General features: G+C 42.1%; 1 protein-coding gene across 1 annotated transcript in view; it reads left to right on the forward strand.

Moving 5' to 3' along the window:
• The window catches only part of LOC111219578 (PH and SEC7 domain-containing protein 1-like), a 54,839-nt gene extending 41,613 nt beyond the window's left edge, over positions 1 to 13,226 (forward strand). The window contains exons 13-18 of the mRNA XM_022742296.1: positions 2,738 to 2,934; positions 4,783 to 4,853; positions 6,582 to 6,739; positions 8,966 to 9,110; positions 10,551 to 10,694; positions 10,811 to 13,226. Of these exons, the coding sequence (XP_022598017.1) occupies positions 2,738 to 2,934; positions 4,783 to 4,853; positions 6,582 to 6,739; positions 8,966 to 9,110; positions 10,551 to 10,694; positions 10,811 to 11,074 (979 nt within the window). The 3' untranslated portion in view covers positions 11,075 to 13,226. The remainder of the gene's footprint in view (positions 1 to 2,737; positions 2,935 to 4,782; positions 4,854 to 6,581; positions 6,740 to 8,965; positions 9,111 to 10,550; positions 10,695 to 10,810) is intronic.
• The last annotated feature ends 2,513 nt before the right edge of the window (positions 13,227 to 15,739 follow it).

Raw genomic sequence — 15,739 nt, forward strand, 5'->3', positions numbered from 1 at the left:
TACAGTTAAATAAAAGACAAAATTAGATGATAAAACCTAGAAAACAGTAATAAAATAAATCAATACAAGACATTAAAACAGAAAAATGAGCAAGTAGACATGAATATGAAATAAAAACAAAACTGAAATACAGATCACAATGAAAAACTCATATAATAAACAAAAACACAGTGTTACTTTTCACGTCTTTTCCGGGAAAGACACACACACACTTACACGCGCACACACACACACACACACACACACACGCGCACACACACACACACACACGAGAGTAGTTAGCTCGACATAAAGCTGCAGTCAGAGACAGGCAGCACTCAGCAGCTCATAGGATTCCTCATTTTCAGAGATGGCTCCTCCAGGCCTGTTTCTAATGAGCGATGAAGACTTCAGTCCACAACTCTTCATCCGAAAACTCCTCTAATGAAGAACGGAGTCTGGTCAGTTTCATTCAAATCTGAGAGCTGCCAGTGTTGCAGTTTGAACATTAAGTGACCTGGATTCAGAGTTACACACTCTTCTCCCTCTTTAAGTTTTATAACCAAGAGGAAATCTCCACTTCATTTGTATTAGCTGTCATGTTTTGTATTCGTTGTCTGCAGTGGAGTTTTTAGGTGGTGAAATAACTTCTCCGGACAGATGCTACACTAGAAAATGTTTATAACGCAGACAAGTTGTAAATGAGCCACTGGTTTGTCCTGAAAAATGTCAAATCTGAACAGAGACAAAAGAGGAAGGAGAATGAATAAATATACAAAAGAATTAAAAGGACAAAAGGAGATGATGTGTTCCTCCTATTCCAAACCAAACCCTGTGAAAAAAGGGGAAATAAAATAACACAACCCCATGACAACATGACAGGTGAACAACAACAGTGTCAGGGTGAAGTTAGAATTTTCTTATTTATAGTAATGAAAAAGTTTATTCATGCAGAACTTACCTGCAGCCTAGATTACTAGAAAACTAATGTGATGCTGTTGAGCTCAAACTCAGTCACTCTGGCTTTTATATCCATAACATTAACATGTGTGAAAATCCTGCTGTTTCCTCAGATTATACCAGACCCTGGATATCTGCCAGATGTGCTACATTACTGTAAAACAGACAGATGTTCACTCCTGACAAACTGTAGGATTCAATCAGTATTATTGATCGGACACACAGGGTCATGAAAAGAGACTCTGTTTTTTCTTTAGAAATGTATAACCATAATAATAACATGACACGTCTTCCATCCACAGCATCAGTCTGCTCCTCCAATCTGCTGTCCCCAAACCGAGAATCTAAACACTCTTCAGATATTCATCAGACAGGCAGCACAGTGAGCTGCTCTGCCTCAAAACAGGCCTCAACACACGTTTAGCGTTTTCGCTACAACAGCCTGAGCTCTGACCAGATCACTGCAGCGCGTTAACTCACTAACCTTTGAGATTTTAGAGGTTTGAGGGACAAAACCAACTTTTCATCCTGATCTCCTCATAAACTCTTGTCATTTCAGGCTCACCTCACTGATGATGTCGCTCAGAAACCACGAAAACAGACGATTACTAACAGCAATCTCTCAAATTTAAATGAGGCCTTTTCCATCCATATTAGCCTATAAGTCAAGAGTCATATTGTCTGTTGTGTTATTCTTGTATTCTCCCACCCTCTCCCTCCCTGTGAAGCAGTAGTTCCCAACCGCCGCGATGATATTGCAAGTGGGCCGACAAATCATTTGCAAAAACTAAAAGTGTAATATTTTGAAATATTTTGAAACAATATGATCTTTAAAAACATTTTAAAATGTATGAGAAGGCCTGTCACTGGGATAAGATGAGAGAAAACATCCAAAAACTGGAGTATCAAAACAGAGAGCTGGGTAGCAACAGGAAAAGAAAAAGAAAAAGTCAAGAGACAGATGCTGAATTGACCAAGTGATCTCTCCTCTGTCAAACAAAAAGGAAAAACTGAGCTTCCTCTGCTCTCACTTCAGTCCTGACTGTTTATCGTGATGATTAAAATGAAAACGTCAGATGTGGGCCACCAACATTTTTGAGAGTGCGCCATGAGTTGGAAAAGGTTGGGAACTGCTGCTGTAAAGATTCATCTATCTGTTGCAATGAAAGCCTTCCTGTCTCACCTCTATGAGGATCCTTGTGAGGAAGAGTAACTGTGATGTGTCTGCGTCTCTGAGAGAAGCTGCCCCCCTCCCCTCCCCTCCCCTCCCCCCGGTAAAGATGCCCCTGTTTTTCACCTCGCTGGGTTGGAACAAGATAGATGGTGTCACTCTTGTTGCTGTGGTGCGTTTTTGATCAAGGAGATCGGACGTCTTCTCAGGAGAGCAGGAGACGAGCACAGGGAGAGAGGAAAACACACACTTAAAGCTTTGAAGGAAGAAGACGCTTTCATTCACGCAGGTGTCCCCCCCCCCCCCCCCCCCCCCCCCCCCCCCCCCCCCAGATACACGGCGCTTTGTAAATGTCTTGTGCAACAAAAGCTCTGCAGAGGCACCGGCAGGAGACGGCGGTGTTACTCATGTGTTACTGTGCGACATGAAAGTTTCCCAGTGAGAGTGTGAAATCTCTGGACCTCTTGTTCCACGTGTAACAACCACAGACTGAGAGGCAAATGGACAGGATGAATGATGATGTGTTTGTTCACGTTGCTAATGAGACATGACACATAAGTGTTGATCACCATGGAGTCTGTGTATTTAATTTATTTATTTATTTATTTATTTATTTTGTCTCCATAGTGACGAGGAAGAGCTGCGGAAGTCGTTCTCGGAGCTGGGGGACAGCCTGTGCGACTCCAACACCTCCAAGTCCATGAAGAGGGTGGGCAGCAGCGGGAAGCCCCTGTCGGAGGAAGAGACGCAGCCGTCGGGAATGCTGCTATACAAGAACGGGTTCCTGGTTCGCAAAGTCCACGCCGACTCAGACGGCAAGAGAAGTACGACTCAGACACTCTCACTCAATCAGACTGTGGCCTTTGTCATGATGTGAACCAACAGAGTATGTAGGCCAGGTGCAGGACAACAGATTCAGTTTTTTTCCCTCTTTCATGAGGTGAGAACATTTTTCCATAGCAACTGACAGAAAAAAATCTCACCTCACAGGTCACACAGTAGCTGCTCTGAAACTAAAATTTGCTTAAATGTCCCATATTTTCCTCTTCTTCTGTGTTTTATTTGAAGTGTTGATACATAAGAAGATATATTTGTGTTTTTAAGAACCAAAAAACCATCTCAGTGTAGTTTTACATCTCCTCTCTCAGGCTTCTCTCCAATCAGAAGAGAGGAGGCTCTGAGCCTCTCTTCTGATTGGCTGACTGTTTTCTGATGCAATAAAAAAATTAGCAGATTTCAGGTAAAACACTCAGCTGGGGTTTGTTGTGTGCATTTCTCTGTGGACTGAGGCTTTGATACTTTCACAGTATTAATATAGAACCTAGACCTGATCTATAATCACACACATAATCAACACATGGACATCTACCTTTAGACTGTATGGGACCTTTGATTGATCTTGCTTTGCAGTATACATCCCCAATGTCATAAATTAAATAATAAAATCTTAGATTCTTCAGTTGGACACAAACAGGACTCCACATTAATGACCATGTTGCTCTGTAACTACTGGGTGCAGAAATTTGACTCAAAGTTGCCAAAAACAAGCCAGTTATTGCAGGAGTTGAAGTTTTCAATGAAATGTAGTTTTAAACAAAAGCTTTCGACATCTTCTCACCAAAAGCACCAAATACACACTGTCTGCTCTGTTTAGACCGACAATAAATATCAAGTCCAAACAAAAGAAAAGGCAAAATCCCCACAATCCTCTGCTCCATGAAATTCCTTTTGATTTTAATTCATCTCCATTAAATCCTCGTCTTTGCGTTCTGACCAATCAGGGAGCAGTTTTCCAAAGTCCTGTGTCATAACCGGTTTCACACTCGTAGTTCCACATTCACATCGACTGCTCTGTTGAATCAGCTGTGATCCAATCAAACATCTATGTTTTCACTCTCAGTGTGAATACGGTCTCTCCAACTTACATAACGCATAAATCAGCTGCTGGATCAGTCTATATGGATAAAAAGAGATGTAACAGCCAGTTAAACACAAATAACAAATAACAAATACCAAATGTTATCACAAGGTATATACATTCTGATATTATTGAAATTCATACAGCGGTTTCTGTGTATTTTGAACAGTGTATCATAGCTTTAAGAATATAGGTGTATATATTTTTGCTATAGAGTTTAGGAAGATCGGGGCACTAGGAGGGTGTAGAGCTGCAAAATCAGATTGAAACAAGCTTCTGACTGGGTGATGGCATGTTAGTATTAATAGAAATAGAACATCAAGTCGATAATAGACCAGTGTGAGATGTAACTTTAGGATAAGAATACCGTGACATGCTTCAAATAAACCCTCTGCCTCCTGGACTTGTACAGTGCAGTGGTTTAATTCACAACAAAGTTGGATTTAATTTGGATTTAACTTAAGATAATATGGAACATGCTAGAGCTCCCACTACAGGTACAACAATGTAGATTATGGTACATGTTGTATATAAGCAGAACATGATGCTCTGTTTATTCTACGTGTCTCTGATTTTGTGTCATGTTTTTTATATAGTTTTTACTCATCATTGGAGAGAGATTAAATGCATACACTTCTGCTATAAGTTTTTATGCTGCTTGTATTAGTGCAAATTAAAAAAAAAAAAATATATATGTATATATGTGTGTGTATTACTACAGGTTTAATGTGAACATGTTTTCTCCTCCTCAAAGCACCAAGAGGGAAAAGAGGGTGGAAGACCTTCTACGTCATCCTGAAAGGGTTAATTCTCTACCTGCAAAAGGTAAGTAGTTCAGAGTATATTTTATGTGTATATATAAAATACTTGTGTACTTGTGTGATAAAGTAAGAGTAAGTATTCAACCTTTTACTGTAAATAACAGGTGACTGCATCTCTATAAACATTCTGGTTAACTTTCAAACCAGAAGGTGTATCTTCATCCTCACAGTAGAAACCAAACAAATATGTTCTTCACTATCATGTGACCTGTCCACACACAGTCTCCTGTAAGGCTTTATGTTAACGTTTGCAATCACAGCTATCTTGGGAAGTCGTTTTATTTTGACGCCTGTTTCCTGTTTACATGTCTTAGAAGTGTTATTACATAATGTCCTCAGCCAGTCAGGCCCTGGCAATGAGCAGAGGAGCCATGCACAGTGGTGGGCCTGGCTTTGATGAGGGGCAACCTCTGCCAGCGTCACAGGCCACCGATGCTCCAACTTCCTCCTGAATGGAGAGAAAACAGACCATCTGCTCGAGAATGAGCCTGTAGTGACACAGCGGAACTGTATCCAGCCACAGTGCTTTTTATGTGACGACCAAAATCTATGTGAAGCAAAAGGTCGAGTACTGAAAAGTTGGCCTTGAATGTCGAGTCAGCCTCTTATTTATAATAGCATAATAGCATTCTCCAAACTGAGGGGTAGAAATAAGAGGATTTTCAAGTCAAGTCAATTTTTACTTGTATAGCACTAATTCACAACATAAGTAATCTCAAGGTACTTTCCAAATAGAGCAGGTCTACACCTTCTCTTTATAATGTTATTTACAGAGACCCAACAATTCCTACCAAGAGCAGCACTAGGCGACAGTGGCACGGAAAGACTTTCTTTTAAGAGGCAGAAACCTCGAGCAGAACCGGACTCAGGGTGGACGGCCATCTGCCTCAACTGGTTGGGTTGGGAGACAGAGAGAGAGAGAGGGAGAGAGAGAGAGAGAGAGAGAGAGAGAGAGCAAAAAGCACAAGCATTGACAAACTTAAAACTAAGCCCAGGCCTAAACTTCACTAAACTTGGTCATGTACGATATCAAAGAATAATAAAAATGACTTCTACTAGCTTTTTGTTGACATGATTTGCTGTGATGATTATTTGTCCTTTAGTCAAACCAGCAGCATCACAATGAATGAATGTAGATTTTACTTTTTACAATATTTTTTTACTCTTCTCAATGGAAGTTTGTGAAAAGTTCAGGGAAGTTTATATTTCTTTCATGGAAACAACCTGGTTTGTATTTATTGTATTATTCAGGTGGTAGAGTGAGTTGGCTGCTGAATCCTGGGTTGGCGGTTCGATTCACGGTTCCCCCGAACTCAGGTTGCGTCAAACCTATGCCAAATCAAAGATGCAGATGGTGATCTGCTGATGATGACACTGTGCATTTCTCATTCTCATCTTCAAGTTATTGGTTCTGAAACTCAGGTCCCAGCTTTACTGTTCTCCAGTCCAGCACTGGATCAGTTTTAAATCCATCTGAGGGTGAAAACAGAACTCCCTATTAATCCAGTTATTGCAATCCAGTTATTGCTTTATAACTTCCAGGTTTTTGCTCATCAGTTGAATTCAATAGGGATGGTTGCCGTGCTAATGTTTGCTAGCGCGTCTTCACCCTCCTCCCACTGCTCCAATAAAAACACTGAATGTCCTTAGTCAGCTCACCAACTTTAATAAGTGTTAAGACCCTTCTGCGTTCACCATAGCAACCATTTCTAATTTGTAATTGTCCTGTCAGGGGGAGTACAGGCCTGATAAGCAGCTGTCTGACGAGGACCTGAAGAACGCCGTGTCCATCCACCACTCTCTGGCCATGAAGGCTTCAGACTACAGCAAGAGGCCCAACGTGTTTTACCTGCGCACCGCCGACTGGAGGGTCTATCTCTTCCAGGCACCGTGAGTCCCAGTTACTGCTCCTCACTGAGCTGACATCATGTGGAGAGAATCACAGAGTGCACACAAACACTAAACGCTGTACGATTATCCACTCACACAGTTTACAGCGTGTGTGCAGGTGCACCTGCACAGCGTCTGACTTCTATCCAAACAATGTGTGGTCAAAAGTATGTGGACACCCCTGTACATATCCTCATGTGTATTTGATGGTTTAAGGTGTGTTTCATTGTTTCTCATTTCTAATTAAGGTCAAGTTTAATGCTACAGCAAACAATCAGTACTTTTACATGCATTTAAGAGATCAGATCTATTCCCTCCCCCTGACCTGACCTTTGGAGACAGACAGAGCAATGAGACATTCAAACATCAAGTGGGGGAAAGTGACGTGTTCAATTCCAACTCAGGCCTTTTGCTGCATGTCCTCCCCTTCCTCTCTTCCCTAACGTTCCTGTCTGTCTCGATCCCAAAAAAATAACTAACAAAAGAAATCTGTACTCTTTAGCAGGTTTGTCTAATCCTGGATTAAATGTACCTGGTTTAAGAAATCATCTTACTGGAGAAAGACGACTTGTATGAACAGTTTGTGGTTGTCTCTTTCCTGTTTCATCATGATAATATCTGTTTGAATTACACTGTGGCTTTCAGGGTCAGATCAGACCTCCAGATTCATCTGCCTCTAAAAAGAGTCTTTGTAATACTAAATATTACGAAGAGAAATAAAAAGACGCACGACTTAGTGAGAAGTTTAGGCCTGTTTCTAGTTTCATTTCATGTGTCACTGCATGAAAAAAAAAAAAAATGCGATGGGAGGGTGCACTATTTCAGGGTACTTTGATCCTGCTCTAAAATCTTGTTTTGTGGCTGACATCAAGGAGAAAGCTGCAGGTTACTTCATGCTGACTGACAGACTACTCAGCTTTATTTGGCAGAAATGATGAGAGCGGCAGCTGAACTGGATTCACTGTCGGGACGTGAGCTCCTGCAGCCGGTTGTCGAGAATCGCTGATCTGAGACCAAATCCATGAACAATAATTACGCAGAGGTGCACAAAAAAAAAAAAAAATACATAGAAACAGTTCATGAGCAGCGATGAATTGTTACGGGCCTTACTGACAGCAGATAAAAGCAGAGCTGTACACACGTTACAGATGATAAGACATTAGATTTTAATTAGGATTTGTTATATAATTCATTGTAACATTGCTCTGGGGAGCTCAGATCTCTTTTGGGGGAAACTGGTCCCTGTGCACAAAGCCTGGCCTGCCCTGAGCCGTGACCTCAACCCCAGACCTTATCACCCAACATCTGTGCTGGTCTCACTGATGCTCTTGAATTCGACAAAACCTCTGCAGCAGGTTCAACATCTGGTGGAGAGATGGAAAACCAGGAGAGTGGTTCTGTTACAGCAGCAGATTAATGATCATAGTTATGGAATGACATGAGTGTAACACTACTGTGTCCACATACTTTTGGCCATATGGTTGATCACAGCTGAGCATCCAACCTCAATTAACAGCATGTGTGGCCAGCTGTGCACATGTGGCCCGCGGTGTGCAGAACACATGCTGAGAGCACACGGATCAATGACACACACACACACACACACACACACACACACACACACACACACACACACACACACACACACACACACACACACACACACACACATGTTGAACAGGACGTACAGTATGCTGCATGCGAAGAGCAAGGTGAAGGTGTGTGTTGTTGTGTGTGTGTGTGTGTGTGGGTGTGTGTGTGTGTGTGTGTGTGTGTGTGTGTTAGCAGCATCCAGGAAGTGGCACATGAGTGGCCACATGTTTCAGCCCCCAGGAGGACAGGCTCTGTGCTCCAGTTGCAGCATGCATTTGTCCCAGATACTGTACCCCTCTCTGAGTCTCTCTCCTCTTTCTTCCTCTCTCCTCTTTGTCTCTATCTCTCTCTTCCTCCCGCGGGATTTAAAGCAAGGCTGTCTGATTCAATCTGAATTTCCTCATGGGCCCCTAATGGGTCTGTTAGTGTAAAACAGGCCCTTTTCTCTCATGGATTAATTGGCTCCAAAATAATTTCTTTGTCAACAGCAAGGCTGCATTTCCTGATAATTATTCCTTTGATGTTGTAAGTTAGCCGCGTGCTGCTGTGAGAGGGGAACTGATAAGTGTGTTTGTACCTACTGCATGTGCTTTGGAGTTGAAGATATGTCTGTTGTGTGTCTTCGTGTCACAGGAACGCGGAGCAGATGCAGTCCTGGATCACACGGATCAACACAGTGGCCACCATGTTCTCGGCTCCTCCTTTCCCAGCAGCCATCGGCTCTCAGAAGAAGTTCAGCCGGCCGCTGCTGCCGGGGACGATGTCAAAGCTGTCCGAGGTAACGTTATGTTAACAGCTGCTTCACAGCTGGGTCCTGGAGGGGATTAAATCTGGTCCGAGTCAAGTCAAGGGCCCTGTGAAATGAGAACAATGATCCGTGCTGTGCCGCCATTTCCAATAGGCGTTGACACATAACTTTTCATAATATAAAGGCAGAGTAATTACAATTAAAATTAAAATTTCATGAATAAACACTCGAATAAACACTGTAATATATTACTAATGACCACTACTGGCAATGATTTCAGATATTTCATTTCTCATGTCAAACTGTTGTGAAATGTGATTTTAAATACATTCGGAGGTCTGTTTACTTCAGCCCAAGACACAAATTAAACTAGAATGACATTCAGTTGAGCGTATACCAAACAATCCTACACACATCTGTCTAGTTCAAGATCCAAACATTATCTCCTGAGAAATGTCACAATGTCTTCCACACCAAAGTTTAATGGTTTCTTCACTGACCTGTGACACATCCCTCCAACCGGTTTGGTGCAAATAGACTCAGTAGTTTTTGCGTAGTCCTGCTGACAAACAGACAGACAGACAGACAGACAGACAGACAGACAGACAGACAGACAGACAGACAGACAGGGGTGAAAACATTCCTTTGAAGAGGTTGTAGGTAACATTTGAGTAAATACCCTGAAAGCAATCACACTGCCATCGTGAGAAGTTTAGTTGTTTTAGTTATGACAAGACGTTTTTCTTCTTATAACAAGAATGTAGAAGGTGCATCACCAGGCCTGAGACACGTCCCATGTACTGGAGGAGACATCTGTTGCTTGTTTTTCTCTTAATTTCCTGCCTCCTGTCTCTCTACAGTGCACTGTTTAAAAAAAGGCAAAAATACAGAAACAACCTAATGAAATGATGTATTACGCAAATTATGTTATTTTAACGTGAGCAGTTATATATATGTGTATGTAAAATATTGAAATCGTAGAGAAATTACATAGAACTGTATTTTATACAAGAAATATCAAGACAATATTCAGCTTTGGCTGCAGAGGAACATATGAGACATGACTCTATGACAACAACAAAATAATATTATATGTATTTATAAGAGCTCAGTGATACAGGTAATGGACTCAGACAGGAAAGAAAGGAACAGAAAGTGTTTTTGACGTCCGTCACTCGCCGGTCTCATGTTTGTGAGATCCAGACTGTCATTCAACACAAACCAAACTCCTGCTGTTGATAAGTCGTGATCTTATTAACAGTATTTGTAATGAGTCATTAATAAAACCAGTTTGGTCGATGTGGATTCAGGTGTATATGATGGAGAGCTGATTAGAGGATTGGGAACAGGTGCACAGGTGTGTGTGGGAGTCAGTCATGTAGTGGGATAAAAGATTAATAATTATTCAGGCAGGTTTTTATCGTTCCCTCCATCCCCACCCTGATGGCAGTGTTGACCTTGTGTTTCCAGGAGGAGCAGGTCAGATCCCATGAAGCTCGATTCAGAGCCATCTCCACTGAGCTGGCCGAGCTGCGCTCTTATCCTCCTGACCGCAAGGTCAAAGGTCGCGAGCTGGAAGAGTACCGCCAGCGAGACGAATATCTGGAGTTTGAGGTGAGATGAACTCAGATAAAGAAAGAAATGGGAAAATCAGTGAAGCATTAAATCATTATTACAGTGCTGCAGCTCCCAATTGTCTGTCTCTCTCTTACACACTCACGCCTCTATAGAAAACACGGTACGGGACTTACGTCATGCTGCTGCGGGCTAAAATCCGGAGCGGTGAGGAGGACCTGTCTGTGTTTGAGTCCCAGCTCCTGGAGGACAACGGGCTGCAGAGGGCTCACTCCAGCCCCACGCTGCAGGACAGCAGCCAGGCCAGCCAGGCCAGCAGCACCAGGGACGGCGCCAACAGCAGCAAAGCCAGCGGCTGCAGCAGCAAAGTCCGACAGGAAGGCCAGAGACACAGCTACCGACAGGCCGTCAAGAAGTGAGACAGGGCGGGGGCGCCGGGAGCGGCACGGCGTTGCACTGCCAGCGGCAGGCTGTCTCCCTGCATAGGTTTTTATTTGAGATCCAGGAGCTCTGCTTGACGGGGGAGCTGGAGTGAGGGTCTGCTACCCCACGCCCTCCCCCAACCATGACGCCCTACCCGGCACCCCAATCTTCTCATCTACCAGAGGAGGTGCAGATCCTGTGACTGGCAGAGCGGCTGGGAAAAGACACCAGCGAGGATGTTGGTGCAGGAGGTGGGAGGAACAGCTGGGGGGTCACAGATCTGCAGAGGCCAGGTGTCTTTGACAGCTGGGTGCGGTGGCAGACTGAACTGTGCACTGAGATAAAGGGGGTGCTCACAGATTGAACAGGGCACCACACAGGGACCTACATCCAGCATCCTTTCCTTTTTCTCTCCCCTTTTGTTCTTTGGAGGCACCTCTCCGGCCGCGTTCTCCCACCTTTCTTCTCGACCTTTCACTCAGTTCTGGGACCAAACTTGTTTACACATTTTAAAACAAACATCACATTTTAGACGAGTGATGATTTGATTGCAGTTGAGCTGTTACCGCCTCTCTGATTCAGAGAGCCGTAATAGTCACTGGACCTGTCAAACATCACCAGGTCTTTACGGAGCCATTACATTCCAGCTCCTCTTTTTTTGCCACATCGCCACGGTGTGTTCACATTCCATTACAGGAGCGGGACGTTACAGCTTTTAGCTCCTGCTTGCACATATTTCACTGAAGGCGGTATCAGCTACGGACAGTGCACAAACACGTGATGAAGAAGTGTGATGAAGAAGAGGGCGAGGCTGCAGCACACAACACGATGAGATGCTGCAGCTCGGCGCGGCTCGTCTCTCCTCTTTCCTCCAGTCGCTGACGTCCAGTTGGAGGGCGGCAGCATCAGTAGAAGTCCACAGTACTCCTGATCAAAAGAGGTCTTTTTCTTTTGTTTTTGTTTGTTTGGGTTTTTTTTTGTTGTTGTTTTTTTTGTTTTTTTGTTTTGCTCTACTTGAACCGGCGATCTCTCCTCGAGTTGCTTTCGCTTCTGTCCCGTGATGTGCTTCTGTTCTTTCTACTTCTTGGCCGAATGTCGTTGTTTTCTCCAGTGATCCGCATGCCTGCATCCAGCACAGCTTCTTTTAGGCCTTTTTACTACGTCGAAGGCGAAAACTGAGAGCAGCAAAGTTATTCCTCTAAGGTCATGTTTCGTCCTTCTCCTCATGCCGGTGCCATATCCCAACACGTGTAACCTTTGTCTGTACTTATAGCCTCTCTCATTTCTATAAACCCTATTTTAACACTCACCAGGCAGACCCTGAATGTTCTTGTTTTTCAATATTTTTACAGTATTTTACAGTCGTTTGTTGATGTTGAACCTACTCCTCCTCCTGTGTACGTCAAGTGTATGAAGAAATATGATATTGAAACTGTAAAAGGAAATATGTTACCCATACTCTTTGTAAACATCCAGGATATGTTGTGTATATATATAACGCACCATCTGCTGTACGCTTATATTGTAGGATATATGATAGTATATTTACAATATATTCAACGCACTGTTGTGAAGACGCATTAGGTACACGCAGAGTTGGCATCTTGTAAGTCCCAAAAGCGCTACACGATAATCATATGTTTTTTTGTTTTTTTTTCTTATATGGTGGAAATAATTCAGCACAATATGAGTATTATAGTAAAGTCTATGTACCTATCAAAGATTAGTAAGTGATCAAAGGGGGTTTGTGACAAGATTACGCCACATGGAAGAGAAAAAAGTTAAATGCTGCTGTGGAAAATGGCCTGATAGCATGATTGTTGTCAGAGATGCATGAAAAAAGGTGAAGTATGTAAAAAAAAAAAAAAACAAAGGTAAAAGAAAGAAAGGCTGTGAGGACAGGTCTGGAAACATATAATGTTAGGGAACGTATGATTTTGGTAGCCATATACACCTCATAGCATTATATGACGTATAGCCATTTTCTACTCAGGCTTTTAAGCGACACCTTTGAGCAGCTGCAGTGCCAGCGTCCGACCAGCAGGGAGAGCTGTTCAGCTTTCAGTTCCCTTCTTTCAGCCATAATCACACCTGCTGCACCTGCAGTGAATATGCATGGCATCACCCACTCACCTGAGGACGAGGGGGGAGGGGGGATGGGTATCGCAGGGCTAAATGAGTAAGAGGACCTGTTTGTATAACTATGGATGTCAAAGTGTGTGAGTGTGAGTGTGTGTGTGAGTGTGAGTGTGTGTGTGTTCAGAGATGGCTGTACAGAACCTTCCAGCCAGTGAAGTGAAGGAATATTCAGGCTTAATCAGAGCATAGTGTTTTGCCTCTGCTGAAACTATTGTTGATGAATCAATCAGCAGATTGACAGGAAATGAATCTGCAAGTGTTTTGATGATCAATTTAATGTTGAAGTCATTTTTAAAGCAAAAAAAAAAAAAAGCCAAATATTCCCCTAAACTAATTTATGTAAGATTTATATAAGATTTACTTCTGTCCTTGTCTTCTGTGAGAGTTAAAGTGAGTATCTTTGCATTGTAGAGATCTTGTCGGACTAGAGAGGTGGAGCTGCAACTAATGATTATTATCACTTATTGATTTATCTGTTCATTATTTTCTTGATTAATCATTTTGTTTCAGAAAATGATGAAAAATGTCATTTTTGGAGTCCAGCAGCCCATAATATTCAGTTTATAATTGTAGAAAACTAAACCAGCAAATAATCACTTGATTGTTGGATTTTTCTTTTTTGTTTGTTTGTTTGTTTGTTTGTTTGTTTCCCCCTAAAAAAAAGACCCAAATGAGTAATCAGATACCAACTATCTTTGTGGGTCCAACTAATCAATTACTCAACTAATCACTGCAGCTCTAAAACGAAGCTGATTTTCACTGGTTTTGGGACATTTTGTCGATTGATCAATTAATCCATAATGAAAATGATAATTACTTGTGGCTCTGCTGCAGTTTTTATTTTCATCCACATCTCATCTGCTTTTCTTGTCTGCACTCTTCCGTCACCTCTGTCCATCACTTTTCTTTTCAGTCTGGTGGTTTTTTAAAAAAAAAAAAGTTTATGTGTATATTTGTTTCAAAACTGAGCTTGATCCTGCACCTTTTACCAGTTATTTAACATGACATTACCGCTGTGTATTTATTAATAGTTGAACCTGCTGTTTATGATGTGGCCAAACTGTCAAGGAGCAGCCAGACTCAGCGTTCAGTGTTCATGGTCTATTAAGAAGAGGGACGATGAGTTTTGATTCATTCTTGAAGATTCAGTCACATCAGAAAAAATCTCTCAGAATTTATCCTGAAAACTTAAATTCTTTTTATTCCACATTTAAGCAGGTATCACCTACGTTACCTTTTGACTAGAAATAACTTTATAATCATTTGATTTCCACACTGCATCTCTAGCTGCACCATTTACAACAAGCAGCCACAGATCACACGCATCATTTAACGCAAATTTAGCACAAACACATTGTACAGAAAATGTGTCCTGGAGCTTTTGATCATATCACACAACCTTCTTCAGCACATAGAGTTCATCCAGATGCCGTGAAAATGTAGTTATTGAAATGTCCTATTGATCCTTTCGATCTCAAACTTTCACCAGGGTCAATGAGACAGAAGGAAATTCATAAACTATTTTGATAGTCATTTTTCAAGCATTTTCTGGTTGTAGCGTCTCAGATGTGAAGATTCTTTGACATATACGACAGTAGAAGAAATCTATATCTAAATCAAACGATTTAATGATGTCACCTGAACTTCGGAAATTCTATTTTTGCACACTTCACAGACTAAAGGGTTAATCAAGGAAATACTCAGCAGGTTAATCAATAATAATGTGGAAAAAAAAACACTTCCTGAGATTTTAAAAATGAAAGAACAACTGAAAAATCAACATAAAGCTTTTAAGATACACTTTGGCTCCTTCATGTGTGTTTTGGTCTGTACTGGACTCAGTCTTCACACAACCTTGACAAATCATACATTAATTGAAAGCTCTAAGTTTCCTGATTGAATCTGTTCAAGTCAATTTGTCATTGCAACAGCTGTTGATACAGAACTGGTTGAGACTTTTGGCTCCAAAGTGTTTGCCACATAAAAGGAGAAGAAGAACTTACATTTCTACTGTGTTTGTGCCTCTGTAACTTTGGGCTCTGACATTCTGATACTTGGTTGTAAAATGTAAAGAGTTGCCTTTGAAAGGAGACCAGGGTTATGACCGTAATCTAAAGGGTTGAAGAAGAGAGACCTTTTATTTTGGACACATTATTTCCAGGCTTGTGCACAACAACGGGGGTGTCTGTTAGAGGGTTAATTGGAAAATGTATTTGGAGACTGCACTGAAAAAAGTGACAACAAATCAACTACAATTAGTGCAATAACTTCATCCTGCTGCATATTATATGCATTCTAAGTACAGTCCATTCAGTGTGGATGGATGTGGTATAAAAGGAAGACAGTTTTTCAGAGCTTCCACCTTGGCAAAGTCTCCAAGGTCCCCTCCCCTCTCCTCCCCTCCCCACCCTCCCTCTCCCCCCTGTGTGTTGTCACCACTCACTTACATCAAAGAGCAGCTGCAGGATCTCCATGGCACTGGTTAGCATGGAAATGGCTGGTTCCCCTGGTGACAGCTCTGT

This window comes from Seriola dumerili, unplaced genomic scaffold (assembly GCF_002260705.1).
Source record: "Seriola dumerili isolate Sdu_G_001 unplaced genomic scaffold, Sdu_1.0 BDQW01000068.1, whole genome shotgun sequence".
Lineage (NCBI taxonomy): Eukaryota > Metazoa > Chordata > Actinopteri > Carangiformes > Carangidae > Seriola > Seriola dumerili.